Genomic DNA, 26,487 nt, shown 5'->3' on the forward strand with positions numbered 1-26,487 from the left:
ACCTACACTGAGACTAAATAAATGTAACTTTATGGATTATCTTTTGCTGAAAGAATGATTTTTTTGCATCTGCTTTTTGATTTTGTTCTTGAAGCAGATGGAGTATAAGAAGAAACAAGGAAGCATTTCCTTCAGTTTGGATATTTTGTTTAAGCACTTACTGTAGTGTCTTTAGCTTAATGAGCAATTTTAGAGCCTTGTATTTGTTCTACCTGTTTCAGTCCTAAGTTGTAGTAATTGTGTTGAACTAGAAAAATGGCATAGGCTTCTTTTTTTTTTTTTTAATTGCTGAATTGGGATGCAAAAATGGGATGCAATATCTTTATTAGAAAACATATCTTAAGCCAGTTATTCAGGTGCTTTCTTTAAACTGATTGGCCTCTAGCTACTCTTAATCTGTAGTAGTGCTATTTTTCTTTGTTTTCGTTCTGTGGATTTATTACAGTGTGCAGGAGGTAGCAAAGTACTGTCAGTTGGAAGTGGAAGTTCTGTGCTCCGTGTGGGTATGTGAAGAGTATTTTTCTGCTACCTGCTGATTTAGGGTATTCAAAAACTTTTAGTTAAACCAATGATGAGCTTACTAGGGATACAATGTTATTTTAAGATCGGTTTTCATTTCTTTCGCTGCAGTGTTTGAAGTACAGAAAGGTAATTCCTTCAGTGACATAAGAGGTACTATACAGTGAGATTGTTTGTTTTATCTCTGTGAAAGAGGAAAGTACTATTACCAGGGATGTGCTTACTTTAGTCTGTTCTTATTAGAGGGTAACAAAATAAGACATAAATGTATGAATGCTGTATCTAACAAGCAGGCTTCTCAGCAGGAGTCCAGCAAAATCTTTTATAGCTTCTGACATGTTTTCTGTTTTTTGCTCTTGGGCATAAAGTACCCATGTGATTTTCTTAGCAAATAGGTTACCAGTAAACCAAAGTAGACCGACTTTGAATCTACCTTCATAGTATTCATACCTGAAGTTGTTATCCAAAAACATGCCTACCAGTATTATCCTGTGATGAAAGCCAGCAGATGTTTAATCACAAAACGCCATGGAAATTCATGAAGCTATAAAAATGCTGGTCTAATTGCGGAAGGCTTACAGCCCATTCCTGAAATACAGATACCATGTAGGTATATGCTTTCTCATCTGTCTCTGCACATTTTGCAGGTGTCTATAAAATTGTGCATACTTGATCTCTACATACATTGATTTGAAGACTTTTGCTCCCTGCACTTATGAGTCTGCTGTGTCCCTGCCCTCATCTGGCATCTGTTTTCTTGCGTAACTTTGCTGTTTGTGTGCTCATTTTGCTACTGCACTGGCACAGTAGAGGCTTGGGGAAGATGGAGGTGAGGGTTTGCCTTATCCACCAGCAAGGGGTTACAGCCCACAAACAACCACTTTTGCCAGCCCTTGTTTCAGTAAGATGGAGGAGCTTGGAGTTGTGGAGGGATGAAGTGAGGGGGAGTAGAAGTCCATTGATATTCCATGAAGAGGAGAGAAGGTCCAAGCAGAGATGAAGCAGCATTTGTAGCGTATTTGTCCCTGTTTTGTACCCAGTGTTGTTGAGGTGGGGAGCAGGGGAAGAATATGGGAAGGTGATCTTCACAAAGAGTAATTGTATGTGATTCCGACTGTGGGAAGAGTCTGCTGTGTTACAAAATGAAAATGTAATAATGATATTTTACATTTTAATCCAGGGATTAAAGGTATTCAAAGATATTTAAGCCTGATAGTGTCTATTTATGTTCAGCTTCTGTATTAAAAAAAAAAGGAAAGAAAAAAAGAAAAAATGATTATTTTAAGAAATTTAAAATTTTGGGACCTCTGCACAATATAAGTCCAACTTGTGTTCCATGTTTCACTGTGCAACTGAACAGTTAAGTCTTTCTAGTCTTTTTTTCTGTGCAAGAGAATTCTGCATTTCCTACAAGCACAGAGAAATGTTAAAAGATACAGAATCTGTTGGATTTGTTCTGACGAGGTTAACAATAAAGATGACAATTTGGAAGAGGGGTTTGGGGCTTCAAGCAGTAACAGTACTAAGATCTGCCAGGCTAAGCTTAGAGTCAAGGTCTCCAAAAAACCCTCAACAACCCAACCTAGCCCCCCCTCAAAAAAAAACCCACAAACAAAAAACCCAAACAACCCCCCCCCCCAAACACAACACAACCCCACAAAAAGCCCACAAAACCCCCACACACATAACCCAAGCCCACAAAACCCCCCCACGCGCAACCCAACCCCACAAAAAGCCCACAAACCCCCCCCCGCGCAACCCAACCCCACAAAAAGCCCACAAACCCCCCCCGCGCAACCCAACCCCACAAAAAGCCCACAAACCCCCCCCCGCGCAACCCAACCCCACAAAAAGCCCACAACCCCCCCCGCGCAACCCAACCCCACAAAAAGCCCACAAACCCCCCCCACGCGCAACCCAACCCCACAAAAAGCCCACAAAACCCCCCCCCGCGCAACCCAACCCCACAAAAAGCCCACAACCCCCCCCGCGCAACCCAACCCCACAAAAAGCCCACAACCCCCCCCCCGCGCAACCCAACCCCACAAAAAGCCCACAACCCCCCCCCGCACAACCCAACCCCACAAAAAGCCCACAACCCCCCCCGCGCAACCCAACCCCACAAAAAGCCCCCCACAAACCCCCCCGCGCAACCCAACCCCACAAAAAGCCCCCCAAAAACCCCCACGCGCAACCCAACCCCACAAAAAGCCCCCCAAAAACCCCCACGCGCAACCCAACCCCACAAAAAGCCCCCAAAAAGCCCCCCAGAAAGCCCAAACGCAACCCAACCCCCCAAAAAGCCCAAACGCAACAGAACCCCACAAAAACCCCACAAAACTCCCAAACGCAACAAAACCCCACAAAAATCCCAAACGCAACAAAACCCCACAAAAACCCCAAACGCAACAAAACCCCACAAAACCTCAAAAAAAAACCCCAAACTCCACACAACCCCACAAAACCCCCCCAAAACCCCAAACACAGCAAAACCCCCCAAAAAAACCCCAAAAAACCCCAAACACAACAAAACTTTACAAAACCCCACAAAAACCGCCAAACACAACAAAACCCCACAACCCCCCCCAAAACCCCCAGACATAACAAAACCCCACAAACAAAACTATCCACTATAATGTACTTTTCAAAATAAGTAACTTGATTTTCCTTCACTAAAAGGAACTATATTTTACAAACTTTAATTATATTTTAGAAACCTAATATTTTCCTGTCTGTGTCTCCTCAAGTTGGTAGCCTGTTTTACAGTTCATACTCTGTCTGCCCAAAACAGTCAGATCCCTTCAGAATTTTGTTTTCAGCTGGGCTACTAAGAGAATCTTCTCTTTCTGATTAATTATTTTTTAAAAAATAAAAAAATATCAAAACAGTGTTAAGAAAATTTTCTCTCCTTTGAGAGTGATGTTTGTAGTGCTTTTAAGCATTCTTGTTGCATTTCAGGTGGTCTGAAGTTTGCTGTTCTATTAGATCTGCGGTTTCTTCCCAATAATTATTTTTTGAAGGAAAATAAAGCCACATCTTTATGAAGTAAACACTACTACTAATCATGTGTTGGTAAAACTAGGACATCAAAAAAGAGGAGTCTTTTAATTGTCTCTTAATTGTGCAAAGAAGACAAATTCCTGTAGCCTGATTCTCAGAAAGACCTAGTATAAGGATTTAAAAAAATTTTAGGCTCAGTAAAAATGCCCACTGTCCTAATACAAATACTTTGTGAATCTGAAAGTAATTCCTTGAACCTGACTCAGAAGCACTTATCGAAGATAATAATACTTACCAAAATTTTTCAGGTCATCCCTGAATAAATTTCCTTCATGTGTCAACTGTAAAATGATATGCTTTGAAATCAAAGGACATATACAGATTTCTTTTTTTAATATCTGAGTTGCTTCATGAGAAAACAAAAGACAGTAGACAGCTAGAGTTTGCTGAATATTTACTTGCTGTTTACTTTCTGTTACTCTGGACTAAATAGTCCTCAGATTTATGTATCGATGTACTCAATATACTCTTGTGTACTTCTCATCTGTCATGAAAAAAATAGGAAAAATAATTTATTTATCGAGGAGTTTAACTCAAAACCTTTTCTACACATGGAGGATTTTAAGATTTTTCCCACAATTGCACTGCATTTCACCACAGTGAGGTCTTGTCAGTAGTACTGCTTTCCAAGCTTTGGATTTTCTCAAAGGAACAGTAGTTACCCTGCCTAAAAATAAAACCCTATCCATCTGCACCCATTTTGCTCTTCATCCAGCGTGTAGGATGTGATCAGAAATATTAGCATGTTCTCTGTAATTCTGTTGTGCTTACTGGGAGGTATGCAAAAGTCCATGGTAACAAAACAAAAGCACTCAAGGGAGTAAAGAGCCTTTGTTTTAACCCTTGTGAAATAAGGCTTTTTCTCAATTCTGTTTCTCAAGTATATAGTTGTTAGGGTTGTGATACACTCCATTTCCAGTTCGTGATTGTATAGAGTGACACTGAGACCATAGCAGTTGCTATGGTAACGGGGTTTAAGTGGTAAAGATGCAGGTGTGGTGTCGCTAGGGCAGCATTGTCTCTTTTTTCCCCCTCAACTTGATAATAGAGTGAATTTACAGATATTTTTAAACAACATCGTGTGACTCCATTCTGTACCAGTTCTGTGCAAAGAGTTACCTCTTACACCTAAGATTTAAATTCTGGAATAAAATGCAAGTCTGGACTTAACCTTTTTGCCATTCCACTGATAAGGATGTTTCCATAGGCCAGGTCTGTCATTTCAATGACGGTAAGGTCAGGAAAGTTTTAAAGACAGAATAAAACCTTTTTGTGCAATTTATCTATTGCTGTCTGCAAATAATGGTATCTGATTCTCAAGACCTTCTGTAACACCTGAAACAGTCTCATTTTACAGTAGAATTTTTTAATAGGTCACTAAGCATTGACAAAGGCAGCTTCTGTTTTTCTGATAGTTAAGTAGAGTCGGTAGCCTGCGTATTGAGGAAATCATACGCCCTAAAGGAAAAAGTGAAATGATTTGCATGTTCTTTACTCCTTTCATTCATTTTCAATGTTAGTATTACCAACCTACTCCACACAAGACCACACATTATAACGTATGTTCTGACTTTCCTCTTTGCTCACGTATATTTGTGTCTTTTTTTTCTATAATAGTTGAATGTGCTGAAACAAAGGAGCTTGATAAAGGTCTGTATGCAGACAGCTGTTTAAGTGCATGATGGAAGCCTGACATCTCTGTGGGAACAGCGTTAAGATTATGCAGCCTATTGTACTTGCATCTTCAAAAACCTTCTCGTGTTTCCTGATAGAAATCAGGCTGGTGAACAATCCCACCATTTACCAGAATATTTTCAAAAGGAAGTGACTCCCCCCTTCACAGGGCATGTAAACACAATGTTGTGAAGACTCTGCCTGTCTTCAGATGCCAGGGGTGAAAAAAGAGCAGGTCAGTGTTACCAAGAAAATTCTCTTTTCTACTGTTAGCTCTCTTCCTTTTAGAGGAGAGGGATACCAGAACAAAACATATGCTGTAGCTGCTGGGATGTGGTGGAGCCAGGCAGCTCAGGGTTGGTAGATAGCTCTAAAGAACAGACTGAGTACTGGGTGAGGCTGCTCGTTGCATAAAATAATTGTCTATATCAGAAAGAAGGATGTGCCAATGCAGAGACCAGGGTTTGAAGAGGCAACAGAGACCCTTGCTGATGTGTGAGAATTTCTTTGACCATTCCTTTCCAGTATCTTGCATTATGTCTAATTGCCTGCTCTTTACAACAGTGCTCGTTCTTGTCCATGGTGATAAAGGTGCTGGAAAGACTCACAGGAGTGATTCCTGAACCATTCCAGGAATTCTGAACTACTAAAAAGAAAAGTCTTCTCAGGCTGTCTTGCTCATTCTGAAACTCCAGGGAAATAGCAGTTCACAGTAGTGTAAAACGTACCATGTCAGCCGCTGATGGAGGATGTATGTGTAAACAATCAACCTTGCAGTAGACAAAGTTATGGTAGGTTCTTTCAGAGGGGCAGCGTGGATCAAAAAGTGATTCCTTGGGAGTGAAGCTTTTTTAATCTGTCAGAATAGCTTCTAAATAAACTCTTTGTGTGCTTTATAGCTGATGAGGTATTGCTTAATATGACTTGCAAAAGTGAGAAACTTAAAAAATGGGAGTGGAGGAAATGGATTTAGAGCTCCTTTTCTTTTGGTTCCATTTTATTAATTATGGTATGAGACATTTTCTATAGGCTAGACTGAAAAAAATTGGAGCCTGAAGCTGCAGACTATGCTGAGGGATATTGATGTGATTTCAGTCTAACTCATTTCCCTTTTCCCACGTTTACTGGTAACACCTGTGTTTTCTCTATTTCTGGATTCTTCAGGAATAGGATGGTAACAGTAATAGCTGTAGCATGGACTTGAGTCTAGATGTTCAGAAATCTTGGCAGGCTGTCAAGTTACTGGGCAGGAGGAGAAACCAAAATTGGGAAGTGGTTATTTTTTTTTCACCCTGTAATTCAGTCAGAATTTGACAGTATTTTATTGAAAGCATGAAGAGAATGTTTCTGACCTTGAGGAAAATCCTGCCAAATCTCAGTGACCTGTTAGAAATAATGAAGTCTTAGGGGGTTTCAGGAAAGTTTTGTGAACCTTGTGCAATCTAAACACTTCAGAGGTAAGTGTAAGTATAGCTACTTTACCTTATAGTAGCTTGCACATATGGTTCATGGAGTTCAGCTTTTCCTTTCATTTAGAATCCTTTTCAGTACTTTATCTGGTGAGGCTGGTTTGAAGATCAGAGCAAACTGCGTCTTTTTTCCCTGTGTTTGCATTATCCACTGAAGCTCAGAATTATATGTATGTAGGTCTCTGCACACAGTGCCTATACGTGTGCAAGAGCAGTGTGCTTTCTGCGTGGTAATTAATAGACCAAGACATCTCTTAATGTCTTTAATTTTGTTTTCATTTTTTGTTTATAGTCATTTTGAACAGCGTTGTTTCTCTCTTGCAAGCAAACATGTGCCATCACAGAACTAGTCTATGAAGTTTCAACCATTTCATTTCTCTACGTGGGTGAGAATTCAGTACAAAACTGATGTTACAGCACATTCCTGCCTAAGGAATTGTTTGAACTGGCAGAGATCCTGAGTCAGCAGTAGAGATGGCAATATAGGCCAAGACACAGGAGCTGGGTTTTAAAGAGACTAAGCCTACTTAAGGTTTACACAAAGTTCTCACATGTCTCAGAATGGAGAAATCAGTAATGGTTTGTCATAACAAAAGACTGAGGATGAATAAATGATACTCTTTTTCCTTTCTTTTGATGGGCATTTTGTTTCACTGTCCCAGCATGAATGGGTGCTGTTCACGAGAGCTTTTTGTTTGGTTAAGCATACTGTGCAGCAGGATTTGTAGTTTCGTTCTTGTAAAGGCACATAACTGGTATGCCAGGTGTTTCTATAAAATACTTCTCAGCGCAGAACTGTGTGTGTGTTTGGTGGTGGTTTGTTTCTGGTTGGTTGTGGGTTTTGGGGTTTTTTTTTCCATTTTAGCAGCAGTTTCAGAGAGAAACTTGTTCTCAAGGGAAAAACTAAGGAGGAAATAATTTATATTATAAAGTTACTTGGTAGAACTGAAAACAGGAAGCCTTGCATTTGGTATGACAGAACAGTTATTTTCTTTCTCTTGAATTGTGTTCTTGGAACATGTTTTCTTTAGTTTTCAGATAATTTGTTTATCATATGTCTATGTGGATGTTTAAAATACAACAAATCTTGGACTGATGTAAAGTAATAGTATTTTACTTTAATGTCTCTTTATCTGAGCTTCATGTGGCTTCAGGACATGGTTTTAACTACAGTTTATTGGAAATACTATTTCTTTTCAAACTTTGCTTAATTGAGTAGCTTATAGAAGAGGTGAACTTCTTTATTTTCAGAGTTACAGTTTTGTGTAAACAGAAGAATGTCATGTTCATTCTGATACCCTTCAATGTGTTATTTTGTGGGAAAGTAACATGTCCTATCCAATTCTAATATTGGTGAGATTGTGAGTGGTTTAAATAGGCAAAAACCTCAATTTATCCCCACCCAAGATTGTCTTGCTGGAGTTTGCAGGTTTGGGATGGTGTCCAATGTCTCAGTTACCCATCTGAGTAATTATTTCCTTGGCTGACAGATCCATCTCTCATTTTTGATACCATTTTCCTGGACCTCCATAAAGAAATGAAGTTACGGTCTCTGTGAAGTGATATGAAGTGATACAGTGTGACTAAATTTGTTAAACTAGGTAGGTGTGCTTGGCAAGCAGAAATGAAAACCTGATTACAGAAGAGTAATCCTGGAAGGAGGATGGTTATTACAGAACCTGAAATTTTGGGCTTTCAAGTACAGAAATAAGAGGTTAAACAAGATGTTATCTTCTAGAATTAATTTCGGCCAATTTAACATTAACTTAAATATATGAAAGATAGAAGACTAAGGTGACAGAGAAAAGCCTGTAGAACTATATTGAGGGAAGAGAGGAGCAGTAGGTAGGTGAGGACTAGAAACTAATGAAAATTAAAATAATTATCTGGGACCTGCAATTGTCATTTTAAAAAAATAAAACATTCAGGATATGATTGGGAGCTGGAGCACAAGAGGATAGAGGAGTAAATATGGTTGACTGAATTGTGAGTCTTTCTTTAATACTTCATATCCCTGCTAATGCTGTTCTTTCTGTATTACTAAACGCAATTTGTGTGCCACCTGTTTCAACTACATTCACTCACCAGGGACATCAAATGGGAGTCAGCATGTAGAAGCTAAATTATTTGGAGAGGATTCAGTGATGGACTTAAATGTAAAGGGATTAATTGGTCTCTAAACTAGTCAATTAAACTGTACTCTGAAAGTGGAAAGATCACAAATGCATGGCAATGAATAAATTAATGCATTTTTCATGGTTTTAGTGTTTTCTACATGTTGCTTAATGTTGTTTTGAATCATAAAATTTATTCCATTAATTGTCATCATACTGCATAATGGACACGTGAAATAATTTTGTGCAACCATCCTCCTAAAGGACAGCTGGTAGCAGGCCTACAGCACAAATTTAAATGTATATTAATGGGTATTTACATCTTTTGTGGCCTCTTTTACAGACAACAGAGCAAAGGATAACAAATTGTCTCTGAAACCATGCTGTAAAATAATGGGGCTCAGGTGTCTTAAAAATCTGAGTCCAACTCATTAAACCTTGGATGCTCTTTAATATAAGTGTGAAGGACATCATGTACTTAGTCCATGGTACTTGAGCAAGGTGTGCAGTATGACCAAATGTAGATTTATATGCTTTGCTTTGTGGCTCTGGGTTTTCTTGTTTTGTTGGGGGTGGTTTCATTTTTCAAAAATTCTAATTCAGCTAAGGTATTCAGGGACAAAAATTTTACAGTAGCGCTGTCCTTCTGCCAAATCTAAGTTTAGCTGCAAGTCCTAGGAGTATTAAAGCTCTCCATGGAGATTCATATCTCTTCACATTCTATAATTTAAACACTGGGTTATTATCTTAGGTTTATGATCATGTGAATGTATCAGAAGATATGTTTGGGAGAGAAAGGAACATAGTCTTCCAGCAGTTGCAAATCCAGTTTCCAGTTGCTATTTTTAAATTGATCTAAGATGATCAGAAGTTACCTAGTTTACATGGTCTAAGAGCATGGCAGCTTCCTCGGTGGAAAGCTCCCAGCGCTGAAGTTTACCTGCCAGAAAAACTAAACATTGGTTCATACAGGGAGATGGGTACATGGGGTTAATACCTGATGACTTTAGACTTTTTAAGGTTGTGTGTATGTATGATATGAAACTCATGATACAATGTTATTACTTCTACTTTTCCCCTGAGGTGCCCATGACAAGCAGCTGTTTGAAAACACAAGTCAACTCTGCATTAATAGATTTTAGGTTTTGACAATAATATTCTTCTTCATTGTATTGAAGAAACTAAGTAACCACATTTCCCCCTGTGGATGTACTTGTTTTGTGAATGAAACTGATAAATGTAATTTCATCTTCAGTGAACTTAATGACAACAAAGTATGGCCTTATGTCCCTTCTTCCCTGTCAGTTGGCCGTATTTTTTCAAGAATATCCTTTCTGAATGGCCTTAATCTAATATAATGTTACTTTGGATAATAGCGTTCAGCTTTCATGGGGGTGAAGGGAAGAAGGCTGCATTAACCTACATTAGCAGACAGCAAAAATAAACGTATGTTCAGAGACTTTGCTAAGAAGAGGGGTGGCTTTTGATATGCTGTGTTTTTATTTTTATAACTTACACGTCAAAAGTATGCTATGTATTTGTGGTCTGGTATCTTAACTGTGGTGACATAGCCTGCATGCATGTCTGGAGAGCATCTTTGTGACTGAGTGAACAAGTAATTGAAATTGAGATAGAGCAAATTAGTTGTAGTATCTATTAACTTGTGAATTACTATAGATTGATATTACCATGCCAGTGCTTCTGAAATTAGTCAAAAAGCAATGAAAAAGAGGACTGCATGCTCTTTAAAAATTCAGGTTTATTATTGCAGGAAACATTTGTCTTTTCTTTCATGAAGTCTCAGGTTTTGTTATTTTTGTGCCCCATTTTTAGGATTTATATACAATGATCTTATAATCTAGAGAATTCAATGAATGTAGTTATTATATGATAATCACCTGTGTGATGGCTAGTGCCTGTCATGTATCAAATGTCGAACCTCTCAACATTTCCCTCGCCCTTCCCCCAAGGGCTAAGAGGGCTCTGCTTTCAGTGTTAAGGTGCCCGGCCGAGTGTGGATGGCACGGCTGACCGCCAGAATAGGTGCCCACATTTCAGTAGCCCACTGATTGCCAGCATGCAACAGCTGCTAATTCGAGAGCAGCATGACAATATTAACGGAAGGGATGATACTTTTACCTATAAAGACTGCTGGAAACATCTTTATGGGGGGTAAGGGGAAGCCTCCTTTTTCCAGAGCTTCAGGTATAGATAGGTCTGTGACCCGCAGGTGAATCATTGTGCAGCCGTGCCAGTCAGTGACTGTAATCCAGATCACTTTGTGAGACGAAGTAACTGATAGCTGTATTACCTGTGATAAAATTACCAAGGAAAGCTTAAATTTAAGGAGACCCGGGGTTTAAACTTTGCAGTACTGAGCTGTTAAGAAAAGGTCAGTTTATGCCTCAGGCTTAAAAAATGGAATAGTCGGCTGGCAAACTTCCATCAGTGCCAGTCAGACTTGTTCTTGAGGTTTAGGTTAGTAAAATGCAAAAAGATTTTTTTCAGTCCTGATCTCTAGAGCACAACTGCTCATGACAGTTCTGAGGTGATTTTATGCCTGTATGGTATTTAATAAAATGCTAAGACTAAGAAAAAGAGGGCGCTTTTGGAGATACCACATGTAACTTAACATGTAGCTTATTCATGTGCTGTGGATAAGTTATGTGTCCCATTGAATATATGTGCTTATCTGGCTGCATTCCTGTTTTGAAGAGTATTAGATTATCTGTGGAAATGAATTTTCCAAAGAAGTCCATTACAAAGACTTGGAAAACACAGTGATTCAGACAAGGAGAGAGTGGTGTCAGAATGGTGACGAGCAGTGAGTTTAGAAACTTTATATGCAGTTTTTCCTGATGTTGGTATTTTGAGTATGCTAAAGCAAGAAAGATTGCATCATCTCTGACAATTTTCTGGTTAATTTTCATTCATTTTGTTCTTATTACCAGCTGGCACTATAGTTTAAAGTGTTTTGGGGGCATTTGTTTTTTTTTTTATTTTATTTACAGTTTACAATAACTGATAATACTGGTACAGATACGAGCAAATTCTTGATTTTTCTTAAGGACATGTATGTGAAGCTCAGAGCTTCCAGTGAAAAATGTGTGTTTATTTCAGCTTTAACCTGAATATACCTGTAACAGCCTTCATGTTTCTTTTTTGGTGTGCTTTTATATTTTATTGTAAAGCCTATATCCTGTATTATAATAGATACAGTCACAGCAACTTCTTTATTTCCTAAATAGGATATGATCCAGTGTCTTATCAAAAGGAATTTATATTCATAATGAACAAGACAAACTGGCAGAATCATTTTTTGGTACTGATATTTTAAATAATTCAAAATAGTTGTAGTTCTAAATCAGCAGTATTCTTAAGTGTAACACATATGTAAAAAACCAAAAAGTGTTCAATAATCATGAGTGCCTCGAGCTATACATTGTGGTATAGTGCCTACTGCATCACTTACCTACTGCTAAGGGGAGAATGCTGGTTGAAATCTCATTGCAGAAATTTTATTTCATAGATCCGTAAGACCTCTTCCCCCCATCCTCCCAATTTTATCTGATATTGATTAGATTTAGCAGAAACTGGATTTTATAAAAAAATAATGATTTAGCACATACAATTTTTAAGTGAGCTGAAATTCTGTTAGAGGAAAGCTGTTACTCTGTTTATCTACTCTTGTCTGCAGACAGTCTATTTTCTAACCTGAAGTGCCTTAAATGTTTCTACGTCTTAAGTATTACTAGGAAGATGCACATAATCTTCACCTATTGAGTAGTACTGTTTGGATTCCTGTAGCTTGATCTGCAGGTTGCATCCTGTTAGAGAGATGAATCATGTCCCATTTGCAGAGCAGGAATCGTGTAAAGTTGTTTTGAATGGGCTGGGCTTCTAGTCAGGAAGCGTTAACTAAACAGAACCCCTGCATTGCCATACTCTGATTTTAACTGATTAATTTTTATGTTAGCGGATGTATTGACCAACCTTTTTGTGCCATCTGTCATTGTCCCATATTCCTGCGTATATGGTATGAGGATAAATATTATCCTTGATCCAGGGGCTTTCAGCCTTCCTTCTTACTCCATGTTGCCTTTGGTATTAGCTGATATGAAAAACAGGATTTGTCCATGGATGTGGAGAAAAAAAATAAATGTTGCAGTGGTCACGGCAGCCCGCTGTGTAATTTAATTATTCAGGGATGTTGTGTTACTTTGGATTATTTCTTTGACCATCAACAGTCTAGAAATTGCTTCATCTTAAAAATAATGAGAAGCAAATTTTAGATTAGAACAGCGTATTTTGACAAGCCACATTATATATACATGTGCAGCTAGTAATAAATCAATAAATTTCCATGTTCAACATGCAACACTAATATGGAAAAATAAGGGGTTTATTGTGAGTAATTATGGGAGGTTTTCACCTATCATGGGTGTAGTATTTCACTGAGGATTCCAGGAATAAAACTGCTACTTCAGTTGTACATGGAAGAAAATCTCGCAGTGCCCATGTGTGGAAGGAACTACTTAGACATTTTAAATAGTCCATTAATAAAAAAAACCAAACAAATATTAAACACTGCATTAACGTCTTGGGAAAATATGCATATTTCTTTATAGGTATAGGTTTCAGGGAAAGAACGAGATAGCTCTTGCTGTAGGACATGTTCCTCCCTGCAGAAAACATGTGGCAAAGGCTCAGTGATCTTCTTTTCTAAAGTGAAAACTTCTGTCTTCCTAAGCTTGAGTGCTGTCACAGTGTAATTTACTTACAGTGTGTAAGGCCTCTTACGTTGTTCTGTATACAGTGCAGTCCATCTTTATTATGGTCATTAAAAAAACCAAAGATGGAACCATCTTCATCTAAGGCATCATTAACAGCCAGTGCAGAAAATGCAGAGCCGTTTGTACTGTGTTCATATTAAAGATTATGCACGTTGTACGTAACCTTTCCTCTACCAAAGAGTTGACATGGGTCTTGTACGTAGAGACAATGTGATATAATTACTCCTCAAAATGTTAGCTGATGTGATGTGCAGCACTTTCCCCTTGACTTCTTGGAGGTGTTTGTACTGCTGTTAGCCCTGTCATGCTACAGATTGATGTATCCATTTGAAGTATAAACACCAGTGTCCCTCCAGGCTCTCAGGTCATCTTGTGCACACATTTATACAGAGAAAAAGAATAGATGGTTGTTACAGATGGGATCAGGGAATCTCCACAGTGAGGCATGTATTAGCCTTGGCAAGAGGTTTTGTTGGTGACAACTGAGGAAGTGTTGAGATAGTAAGTCTGTAACACAGAAAGCGTTTAGATAATGTTATCTAAATGCTTGCTGCATTGTGCAACTGTTATCTTAGTACTTCACCACTGGAAAAACACTAAAGGTAATTAATATTTATACCAAGTTTCAGTGTGTGCATCTCATACATTTAATAAAAGAAAAAAAAAATCCAACGGCATATATGAGACAACATACTGACTTAAAAAATACAATCGTTAAAAGCCCTGGGTAGTTCTGGAAACTGATGTTCTCTTCCCCTCCCCATGTTTGGGGTTTTTTTGGTTTGTGTGTGTTGGGGTTTTTTTGTTGTTGTTTGTTTTATTTTGGCTTGGGTTTTTTGTTGTGTCGTTTGTTTTTTTTTCAGGGAGGAGAAAAAGAAACAACAAAAGGAGTAATTGCCAAAGCAATATGATTTAATCTGAAACTTGCTCTTCTGTATTCCTGTTCTCTGACTTACAAAAAAATTGTGACTTTGGGCAGAAACAGCTACAGAAACACAGATTGTTTTCACACTGAAACCAGGTTTCTTACAGTATCAGTTTCCCTTGTTCATGAGACAACAGTGTGTGTCATATGAAGAAAAGACATTTTGAGTCCTGTGATACAGTGAAATGGCTGCCGCGCATGGTTTCAGCTGGGTCTTCGTTAGCCTTCAAACGAGCTCCTACTGCAGGGACTGCTGCAGTTCAGTGCCACAGCCCTCTCTCCAGCTGTAACACATCATGTGTTGGATGCAGCTGGGCAGCAGGTCTTCAGTTAGCAGTGGCCAACAGATGGAGTTTACAGAGCACGAAATAGGCTCTAGGTTGCTGTTTCACATATTTGAGTGTGGGCCTGCATCTGAGGCCATAGCACAGAGAAACCAACTGTGTGAGTTTCATGCCTCGTACAGAAATGTGGTCAGCTTTGTGCTGCCTACCATTTGTTGGAAGGCTGTTGCATCCAGAAAACTGGAATTGTCTCATGTCTGGAAATGCTTTCCTTTTTGGTTTAGTTGTGGTTTCTGCAAAAACTGTTACTAATTATGCCATGTTTCTTGAATGTATATTACGAACTACTGAAGTTGTACTTCTGAATAACTAACTTCGTCTAATTTCAGCTTGAGCAGCATTCAGATTCCATCTGGTAGGCAGAGAGCATGTTATGGATTACTTGCAAGCATGAGAAATGCCACATAAATGTTTTGCCTCTCAGACTGTATCTACACTACTTATTAGAGCAGATGGGTCATGATCTCAAGAACTGGTGTGCTGTCATCCAAACCGCTTTACTGTTGCGTGCTCCCTACTCGGCTTTGAGCAGTGGCAACTAGCACTCTTCCAAGGCAATGCCCAGGAGACGTTCTGGGGATAGCACGGCCAAGGATCATTTCCAGTAAATCATTGTGGATGATGCCCCCCTTTGGGGGATGAAGAGGTTTTATCATATGAACATGCTATTTCCCCTAAGGGCCAGAAAATAGGTCCTGGCCTTTTTTATTTGCTGCTGTTAATGAAGTCTCAGCTCTAGGTCCTTTTCTGCTCTCTTGGTGTACATGAAGAAGGTTTTTCTGCTAACACCCCTGCCTGGCAGGTCCCTGTAGTTCCTAAATTGGATCATCATGTGTCCTAGAGAAATGTACTGGAGATATGGGCAGTGTGAGAGTGCCTAGTTTCTCTCGTTTAAGGAGAAGGCGCAGGTCACTATGCATTGGAACAGAGGGTCTGACGTCTCTCAGATCAAAGCAGGCAGCCTTTCTTCTGTCTTCCCAATGCATTCTGTCTGTGGCTGTTCTGGGAACTTGTTTGAATTCAGACTTCACTGAGGATATTTATTTCCAGACTATTTTAAAAAAAGTAATTTTCATACTGGGCTATTAATTTACTCTCACTGATCATAAAACGTGATTAATTGTACACCATCAGTGGCTTTATGGACAACTCCTTATAAACTAAAGGAGAGAAATGACTTTGCCAGCAGCCTGGTGGCAGGGAAAGGGAGCTCAGGCACATCTGTAGAGAAAGAAGTACTTTAAAAATCCTCATCCTTGAAATTGTTCTAAAAACAGGATGAATGTTTACAAATACAGGATTCGCAAATTTTCACCACATTCTTCTAAGTAACCTTTAGCGTCAGTATTGGCATCTGTTTCCCATTGCGTTCTCTGGGTGTGTAAGTAGGTTGCAGTGTTTGGAATGGAACCTAGCTTAGAAACTGCTGCACAGCAGCAAGTGTTTTTCAAAATATAGAAACACTTTTCAGTGAGTGATTAAAAATCATTGAAATAATAATGATAAAATTGATATCATAAAACTATTTTTAGAATATCCCTCCAATAAGAAAAAAAATTGTGATGTTCTTTTAAGTTTTTTTAGTAGATTCTTCATGGTGCTCCCCCCCCCCAGTCCCAAAGTAATTGTTGTTGGTAGTTTTTTATTACCATTTTCCTGAAGTAATTGATTTCCACATTTGTCATCCAAAATAAGGTATTTTGAAATGTTTTATGAGGTACAGTTCTACTTTGTGTGCATTTAGTACATACATGCAAAGCTCAGTTGTGAATTGTAATACGTCGGCATTTTTGTCATCGACATTATTTGTATGGAAATAATCTCTTTAAAGTTTGAATGCAGACTAGTGCAGTTTCCACTGTGTATTTATATAAACCTGCTAACAAATGGAAAAAATATCTGAATCTGTCAGATATTCTCCTTTCTCTGCCGATGTTGTGTAGTTTAAACATAGTCATGTTTTCATAATCCTCATACGATTTTTATGTATAAGTAAATTTAATGTAGTGTTATTTCCTTTAAGTAATTTAGAGTAACTGAGGGATTGGCATTCATAAAGTTTATGGGTGGTTCTGAATATTACATTGACAAGGTATTCAGTTACATTTTTAGGAACTCGGAGGTTATTTAAGGTAATGAAGATCGCACAGGAAAGATCTGAAAGACAGTTGTTGTCAGTTGCAGGTGATTTGGTGCCAAATTGAGGGTTTGATTGATGTAAATGCTCTTTATATGAAAGTTTTTCTGTGTTATAGAGGAAAAAAGTTACCTTCAATACTTAGGAGAAGGACATAGGTGATTTCTTTTTTGGCAGCAGATTATATGACATTGCTATTTCTTTTTGGGGGCTTTTCCTTATTGATTTACTTGCTCGTAAAAGCTAGGGATCTAAACATCAAGAAAGATGACAAAATCAAGGAAAATAGCATGGAATATTTGTCACTGTGTAATTGGGGAGTGATTATTATTTGTTTTCTTTGTATTTCTATTAATGGAAGCCTTTTATTTAAACAATTACTGTAATTTTAGCATTTAAGTCTCTCTCAGTGAACATAGTAGAAATACTCCTGAAAGTATATGCTCAAGTGTTCTGCTGGTTCAAGACCACAGTGCGTTTTTCAGATCTTGGCCTTAATGCAGGTATAGATGGAAGTAACATATATTCTATTTGTGTTCTGTATATTCTATTTTGGTAGATAATGTCCTGACTGAGACAGCCATCAGTCACCTGTAAAGGAAAGAAAGGTTTCTGAAAAGGTACCTGTAAAAAAGGGACAAGAATTCCTGCGTAGTGTGACAAGAGTACAGTTACAGATTTACATTCTTTTTAAATGTTTCTAATTTTTTATAGAATAGGATAAAAAAAATAGGTATTGCTTAAGTTTGTGTTTAAACTTGCTGATGCAAAACTGCTGCAGTTACTACTGTCTCTGGTGGCACTGTTTGTATGCCTGGAAAAAAACAAGGAAAGGAAGAAATTAAAAAAAAAACTCAAACCCTAAATGGTAGGTAGCTGTAATAATCCATCCTGAAATATATTTCATACTAAGTTCATGGGTGCGTGGCTAAGCACTTTCATTTTATATTATGCCCAAGCCATAAATAATTTTAAATACTCCCAACTGTTTGTTTTTTGGTTTTGTTTGTTGGTTGTTTTTTTTTTAATGCATTAGATGCTTCAGTCTGATTCAGGTTTCTCATTTGGAACTTGTAGGGAATATGTGGCACATTGTGCTCCCCTCGTAAGGATCAGGAATGTCTGGTGGCTTGCTCAGGCTGGTCACCTTGCTTTCACACTTACGCCTGAAGAGACTTTGTCCCTTCTTCCTTTTTTCTGGGTAGCAGTATAGGCTCAAAAACATGATTCCGAAGCTAATTTTGTTCCTTGCATAATTCATTAATAGGTGCAAAGTAAATGTATAATGCAGGTATTCAAAATTGCTAGTATTTGTGATTATTGTACTTGTTCTGCGCAGGTATAAATTGACAGCTCAAGGTATTCCAGCAGAATCTGTAGAGCAGGGAAAATAGTTTGGAAGCTGTTTCACAAGCCTCTCTGGGGGTTTCTGATACTTTGAATGTCAGAGAGATAAGAAAAGAGTACAGAAATGAGTGAGTTTTCAAATCTGGAGAGGTAGTAGAGTGGCTTCTCAAAAGCCTGTCAGCTTTAGTTTTTGAACTGGGTTGAAATAAATTTACATAAAATAAAGCAAAAATCTGTCCGAACATGGTGCTTAACGTTTTTAGAAACTTTAGTTTCCTCTGCAGTTTATGGTTAGCTTTTTTATGGTACCTTTATTGGCACAAGGAGTGGTAGATATGTTACAAAAACTGGATGTTGATAAAACACTGTTGGAAGACTAGTGAGGACCTGAACAATTGATGTATTTTAGAGCTTTAGTCTCAAGTATGTAGGTCTTGAGGCACATTGTAGTGCTACAGCTAAGTAGTAGTTAAAAGTAAAGCCTCAGTGCTCACTCTGCTTCTGAGGGCTGACTGTTTTTAGCTTGGTAAATTTTCTTCTACTTCAATTTTATTTGGAGATCTGTCTCACACACATTTGTAGCGAGAGTGATTTCTGCAGCCTGGTATTTAAGGAATTGTGTGAAATGTACTAAAGACAGGAGCGTCAGGAGGCTGGGATGCACATGCCTGAGTGGAATACATCAGAGTGTGGTGACGCTATTTTCTTGAAATAAAATTCTTATTTGTTACTAAAGTAAACATTTTACTCTGAATCTGCCAGAAGCTTATTAGGAATGTAGGAAGTCCCCAGGCCTTGATCTTTGTTATTTTTAGCCTTGAAAGCTGAGCTTATAGCAGTGACTGGCACCAGAGGGAGCATCAAATTCATGTAACACTCTTCTCTTGCAAAGCACTGTCAGACCGCCCTGGGAGGGGAACAGGAAGGAACGCTTGGTGCTGGATGTGCGCAGAGCAGCTGGGGCTTACTGGCTCAGCACAGAGTGCTTCATACCACAAGGTCTTGTTAGCTGTGGTCTGAAGAAAAGGAAAACCTGAGTGACTGAGATCTGTTGCTTCTCTTTCTGTAGCTGAGTGCGATTTGCTTTGGATCCAGTGTTAGAAATGATCCCTTTTTCACTAATGAAGTATTTATTGCTGGTCATGAGTAGTAATACTCATTGCTATTAATCTGTCACTTTTGCAGAAAAGTAAAATAGCTCCCACTGTATTTGTAGATCTTTTTTTCCTTTAATTAGTTGTATACACTTTTACTCCGAGGCTATTTAATTTTCTGAACTTAATGATTAATTTTGGTGTTAGCTGATTCTAGGTTGAAAAAGTTAACGGCATGCATTCCCTTCCCTGCAAAAACAAATGAATCTTCTGTCTTTTAAACTCTGATTTTGACAATTTCTTATTCTCAGTGTTTATGGATAGTTGTGAATGTTGCAGAAGATTGCACGTGATTTGTTCGTGCCAGACCGCTTTGCACGAGTCTTGAAAGAGTCCCTGTGTGGTCCCAGAAGGCTATTTTTTTCTTCAGTTCAATAGAAGACAAGCAAGACTTTCACAGTCAAACACCGTAGGAAGCTTGCAGAATCAGGAGGATTTCTGTGTAATATCCCAAGACAGGAGTTGAAAATGACTACTTTACAAATAGCTTTGCTCCCTGCTTTAGAAAGGCTGACCTGCTGCATGCTGAACTCTTTGCAGAGATTATCCCTGCTTGATCTTAGACCAGATTTATCATTTTTAAAATTTATTAAGACCTTTTTTGTATTAAGGACTATCATCCTATTAGTAAGGAAACTAATGGGTTTTGGTTAAATAATTGGGCTTTGCTGTTACTTTTCTATTTCTTTATGTGCCAAAATCCATTATTCTTTTTTATTATTGTTAAATGAATTTATTTGTTTTTCTTGTTGGGGCAAGATAGCTGGATAGAAATACCTGGAATACCTCCCTCCCCATGTAAATTAATGATCAATTTTCACAACACTGATGATAGTGAACTTCCTTTGCCTTGTGAAAATGGAAACCTATTGAAACCTTTTATTTCATAGAATTAAATTATTGCTACAAAGTACTTCTGAATACAAGGTGATGGCACCAAGGAAATTTACTTGTTATCTGTCATTTGAGTAACCTTTTCTTTCCAGGTTTTTCTTAGCTGACTGTTTTCTTCAGGGTTTTTTTTGCAGTAATATTTGAGGGTCACAGAAGAGTAACCTGTAGTACAGGATGAAAAGTTGTTCTACATGATGTGTAGAATCATTCAGAGGTTTAGTGAGATTAAAACAGTTTCCTATTCTAGACCATCAGTGCCTTTGTTTAAAAATAGCTGACAGTAGTAGAGAAGTTGATTGACTTAAATACTAAAGTGAAATTATTATAGTTGCCTGTGTTATTTCTTTTTGGTGAAGGTAGTGAAGAGCTGTCTTAAAAATACTGCTTACATTATGGCTGATCTAGTGCCAAAGCCAACAGCTCTAAAACTATGTGCAGCTATTGTATTGGACAGAAAAATTGCTGCATAATTACCACTTTAGCTCTGTAAATTTTTACTTCATTAAAATGATGATAAAAAGCATGAAATGTGTTTTGTTTTCTTTTTTCCTGCAGCTTTGTGTCAAGGAATATTTAAGCAAATAGTTAGCTAGGATGGGAGGTCATTCTATGGGTAAAGTGGGAACATTTTGAATGCCATTCACATCAAATTAAGTTTAATCGTCAGTGGCAAATCAATAGTTCATCTTAAACCATTGTCAACTTTTTTAAATACTCATGTGCCTTTATTTTCTTTAATGGAGATTCTCATGAGGTGTTAGACAAACAGCTTTCCTATTCCTTTTTTATTGCTTTCCAGCTAGAACACAATACAAAGTGAATTTTGAAGAATTTCTGGGGACCCCTGCTTTTTCAGCTTGAATCCTGGTTAAAATCCTATTTGTTTTAATGATCTTATTACTTGAAATAAGTAGGAAAAATCTTCGAGATAATTGCCAACATTGTCAAATAGTCATCTAGTGACAGGTCATTCTGTTATATATGGTTATCAATCAGTCAGTGAACCTGTTGTATTCAGTAGTTGCAAGCAGCAAAACAGGAATATGTATTTGGCCTCTAAGGCTATGGAATTGCTATCTCCTATGAGTTCATTAACATGCTAATAAATCTGTTTCTCATTTGTCTCCCCCCGCCTCCAGTGAACATTTGTCGTGTGCCTTCACATTCTTTCTTCATGGGGAAAGCAATGTGTGCACGAGTGTGGAGATTGCTCAACACCAGCCAATCTACCTGATCAATGAAGAGCATATCCATATGGCCCAGTCCTCAGCGTCACCATTCCAAGGTAAGTGAGCTGGATTTGGAGCTCTGTGTACTTCACCTCACTTCTGTGTGGTAGGGACTTTGCTCCTGGGGCTGTTATCTTCAGAGGGGAATAAAGTAAGATTGAGTAACTCTTCAAATGGGTTAAATTTCTGTTCAGAAAGTTGTGGATGTAAGGGAAAATGTTAGGACTTCAACACTATATATAGCCAGCCATAAACAATACAGGAATTTTCCAGAGCTTTCTATTCATTAATGTTGCTTTTAAAGCTATGTGCATATAATAAATAAAACAAAGAAATTAATCATTTTTGTTTAAAAAGACTTACTATTAAAGAAAGTGAGCACACTGATTTGATTTTCTTACATGGTGTCCACTGGGCTACAGTCTGTAACTTCTATGCTACATGAATACAAATACTAAGCTTATCTAATTCAGGAGTACTTTTCATTCATAGATTGCCCACTGTTTTGGCTTTTAGTTTTAAAAAAAAAGAGAAAGGGGGTGTCTATGAAAATGTATCAGAAACAATGAAAAACTGGAAGTATCTGCAACTATTTATTTGTCAGTGCAAGAAATTAGAATTTTATAGAATTACGTTATTGGCTTATCAAATGCATGATGCAATTGTGGTGCAATGCTCTACATCAAAAAAATTTAAACATATTTGAGTCGCTGAATTATACTGTCTTTACTACAATCTGAAATCAGAATTTCAAAGCAATTAAAGCAAGAAGTCTTTATAAAATGAAACATACAGTAAAGAAACACCTAGAGACTTATAAAATGCCCATTTTATAGGGATGTTAATTTATAGAAGCTTTATTATTTTTGTTTCTATATATATAAAGTTTTGATAGAGACTCAGACACTTAAGTCATAGGAAGTTTTATTTCAGTGAGCTAAATCCATTCCTCTCTCAAATTAAATATGACTAAAAGCAAAACTGATTCTGAATGGGAATACCTGTTGTTGAGCAACTAGTTCTCCTTGTTTGTCATGACTAGTCACCTTCATGTATCGTTATCTCTATCGTTTTTAATGCTGGGACGTCTCTGGTACTGTATGTTCCCGGTAAAAACCCTGTTGTTGAATATCTGTCCTCTGTTACTTCCACGTACGGTCATCCTTTTGCTATAGTGCGTGCTGCTTCAGTACACTTAGATTAGTTCATTGTGAAAATTATTAAACTAAACTGCAAAAAGGTCCATTTTTAGCTCAGTAAGGATGGCTGTAAAGGAAGCTAGTGCAGTGTAACACAGCTTTGAATGTATAGCCTTACCTGACTTTGCAGTAGCTTTCCCCTGAAGACAGATCCTTAGATTGGCATGCAAATGAACTGACTCAAACTAGAGGCAGACTGGCTGGTACATAGCTGCAATATACATACTGTAGGGGCTGTTGTTTCTTACTTTACAGTTTTGGTGAGTCCTTATGGTTTAAATGGTACACTCACGGGCCAGTCATACAAGATGTCAGACCCAGCAACTCGTAAACTGATGGAGGAATGGCAGTATTTTTACCCTATGGTGCTGAAGAAAAAAGAAGGCATGAAAGAGGAAGAAGAGTTGGGATATGACAACGATTTCCCTGTGGCAGTTGAAGTCATTGTTGGTAAGTTTCAGTATTCTGCCTGAAGGTTTATTTTCCTCTGTGTGATTTTTAGGAAAAAAAAAATCTAATTAATCAGAAACAGCCATTATAATTTTCCTATCTTCTCTTGTAGCTCTCTTGACACTGGAACATCTGACTAGTTATCTTGCCTCAAGCTTCTGTACTCCCTGTATCCCACATGCTATTATTTGCAGTATCAAGCTACTTGTGTCAGCCCTGTACTTGTTACAGGGAGTTGGATGTATATTAGTATGTGAAATTCCTTAGCTCTTTCTATTTCGGGTAGTAAGTTTTGTCTAATTGACATTGAAAACAAGTTGAAGTAGCTAGGGCTGCTGAATATTATCAGGTGTATTTAAGACTTTTGGTTTTCTGTTTCTTTGTAGGTGGTGTAAGGATGGTATATCCTTCAGCCTTTGTTCTCATCTCCCAGAGTGACATCCCCATGTCACAGAACACTGCCAATACTGGAGGCCATATAAATGTGGGACACCAGGGGCTTGGAAGCGTGAAAGATCCTGCTAGTACCTGTGGGATGCCACTCACTCCACCCACTTCTCCAGAGCAGGCCATTATGGGTAAGTAATGAATTTAAGAGGCTGGACTCAGCCTTTTGTTTTTGCATAGCTTGTGATAAGTAAGGCTAAGTGTGTGAACAGTAGCAGATTAATGACAGGCAATAGACTGAAAGTTAGGAGAGGACTTTTCTGTGGTAGGTGAAACCCAATACTTCAAACACGTCTGAAGAGGACACAATTTAAACAACACTTTGTGAATTCAGTTAAACTCTGTTTTCTATAACTGTGTGTGTTTGTGCAGCTATATCTGCACAATACCTGCGAGCCTGGATTCTGGCAGTGCTTTAGACAGATTTTGCCAGTCTTTATGAAGTGTTAGCTTTCTTGTGTTGGGATGGGAGGAGGGTGTTGAGTCATTACGGTACAAGAATACAGTGAATGTTCAAGAGTATGTAGCTGTTTTTGTAAAGAGCTAGAAACGCAGCACTTAATTAAGCATTCATTAATAAAAAATTTGCAAATGCTAGCTACTGTTTTATGCCCAACACAGTTCGGTTTTAATTAAGGGCCATTCAAAATAAATGCATAAGCCTGTGGAACTGGTAAGACAGAGCTGGGCCTCCCAAATGAAGTCTGACGTAGGCTTGCACGGTAGGCACACAGCAAATGGAGTGCTGCCTTATATTTGCTAGTGATTTAATGTGTTTTGTCAGGGTAGAGTATGCCTCTTTCCAGTATTTGGATCCATAGTAGTTCAAATCTCAGAAGCCATCCAAATGCTTGATATGTGGTGTACTGAATCCTTAGTATCTTCCTTCACTGAAATGAATATGTATATCCTGTTGCTCTTCAGCCATGAAAATAAATATCTGTAACCTGTCGTCATCTGGAATACAGACAAGACCTTAAGATTAGTTGCTGTCAGTGTGGTTATGCTGTAACAAATTCAGGACTGCAATTTCAAATGAAAACTAAGGAACAGAGAGGTCAAAAATCTGTTGAGTGCAAACTTCTAAGATAATAAAGTAAAAAAAAAAAAAACCAAACCTGATACAGAAAAAAGAAATTCAGTGATTTAATTTTTTCCTCAAAAAATGTTTTGAAGTCACATTTATAACTGATTATTTTTTTCTGTGTAGATTGTCTTCTGAACTTGCTCTTTGCAGACTTGCGAGTTACTAACAGAATTACAAGATAGTTGAGCTTGGAAAGGGACCTCTGGAGATTGTCTTACCCAACTCTTCTGCTCAAAGCAGGGTCAGGTAGAGGAGGTTGCTCAGAGCATTGTCCAGTCACGTTTTGAATGTCTCAAGGGACAGAGACTCCACAACCATTCTGGGCAACCTGTTCCAATGGCTGACCACTTTCACAGTAAAAAGTTCTTTCTTATGTTTATATGGCATTTCCTGTATGTGAATTTGTGCCCATCGCCTCTTATCCTTTCACCAGATACCACTAGTTATATCCTCTCTATTCTCCCTGTCAAGTATTTTTATACACTGGTAAGATTCCTCCCCCAGCTTTCTTAGCCTGTCTTTGTAACCTTTGTTAGTAATAATTTTGCAAGTACTGCCATGTTTTATGCTTTGCAAATGTCTGTTATTTGGAATTGGAGTTCTCAGATCACGGAAGATTCCTTGACTTGACTCAAATTCGCAAAATCATTAAAGACCACTCACCACTGAGCAACCTTCTGCTTGAACTTGTACTTTTTTAGAACTTGTTCGTTAGTGCTTACCAAACTATACAGAGCAATAGAAGTGTTGAAGACATGAAGTTCCTACAGGTTTCTGTGAGGCTGTGCAGCCAGTTGGAGATAATCCTTGTTGTACTCTCACTGAGGTCTAAGGAGCTACCAAGCCCACGTAGCCTTTATTAGACAGTTTCGCATCAAGAGGATCAATCTTGATGCAAAGCCAAAAAAAAGTAATAATTGTCGGTTTCTTTGCCATGGAAGTGCTTGTCTGCATTCAGTTGTCCATCAACAGTGCCTGTATATGAAGACAATCAAATATTTAGTATTTACTGCTAATAATATAGAATGTGAGATTCAAATTCACTTTGAACAGTGTTTTTCAAGGCAACTGATAGTTAAAATAAGCAAAAAGCTTATTAGTAACTAACTGAAGCAAGACAATCAACTTCTAAATAACAAATCTCTGTCAAGGTACCGATGCATATTTTAATGTGCTATTCTATTGCCTTTTAGACATTATTGTCCCTGAAACAATATCACAAGGGGAGATTTTATTTTACAATATTTGTAAATTACTAGTATCTAAAAGGTGTTTGTGTTGTCCAATCTGGAAGTCACAGTTTCTGTTTGATCTCTGCTATTGTTTGAGGCTGATACAAAATTGTATCAGAGGGGTGTTCCTCTCCAGCGAACAATAAAAGGATTCCTTTGTATTATATCACACACCATTTTAAATAGAGAAATTGGGGAAATGGATTGGAAATATGTGTCACGCAATTCGGAGTCAGTAAATGGGATACATAAACTGGATTAGTTTGAAGCATGTGAATAATACTTCAGTTCTGCCCCATACTAGTAAAACTGTGGCTGTAGTACCATGTCCAGTTTTGAACACTTAGAAGATGTGGACAAATTGGATGGCATCCAGGGAAGTGCAGTGTGAATGATTATAGATTTTGCAAATG

General features: G+C 38.0%; 1 protein-coding gene across 3 annotated transcripts in view; it reads left to right on the top strand.

Moving 5' to 3' along the window:
- The window catches only part of MED13L (mediator complex subunit 13L), a 204,275-nt gene that overhangs the window by 126,065 nt on the left and 51,723 nt on the right, over positions 1 to 26,487 (top strand). For all 3 annotated transcript variants that reach the window (XM_037387908.1, XM_037387817.1, XM_037388000.1), the window contains 3 exons: positions 21,570 to 21,715; positions 23,114 to 23,308; positions 23,695 to 23,886. In XM_037387908.1, coding sequence (XP_037243805.1) covers positions 21,570 to 21,715; positions 23,114 to 23,308; positions 23,695 to 23,886 — 533 coding nt within the window. The remainder of the gene's footprint in view (positions 1 to 21,569; positions 21,716 to 23,113; positions 23,309 to 23,694; positions 23,887 to 26,487) is intronic.

This window comes from Falco rusticolus, chromosome 1, assembly GCF_015220075.1.
Source record: "Falco rusticolus isolate bFalRus1 chromosome 1, bFalRus1.pri, whole genome shotgun sequence".
Taxonomy (NCBI): domain Eukaryota; kingdom Metazoa; phylum Chordata; class Aves; order Falconiformes; family Falconidae; genus Falco; species Falco rusticolus.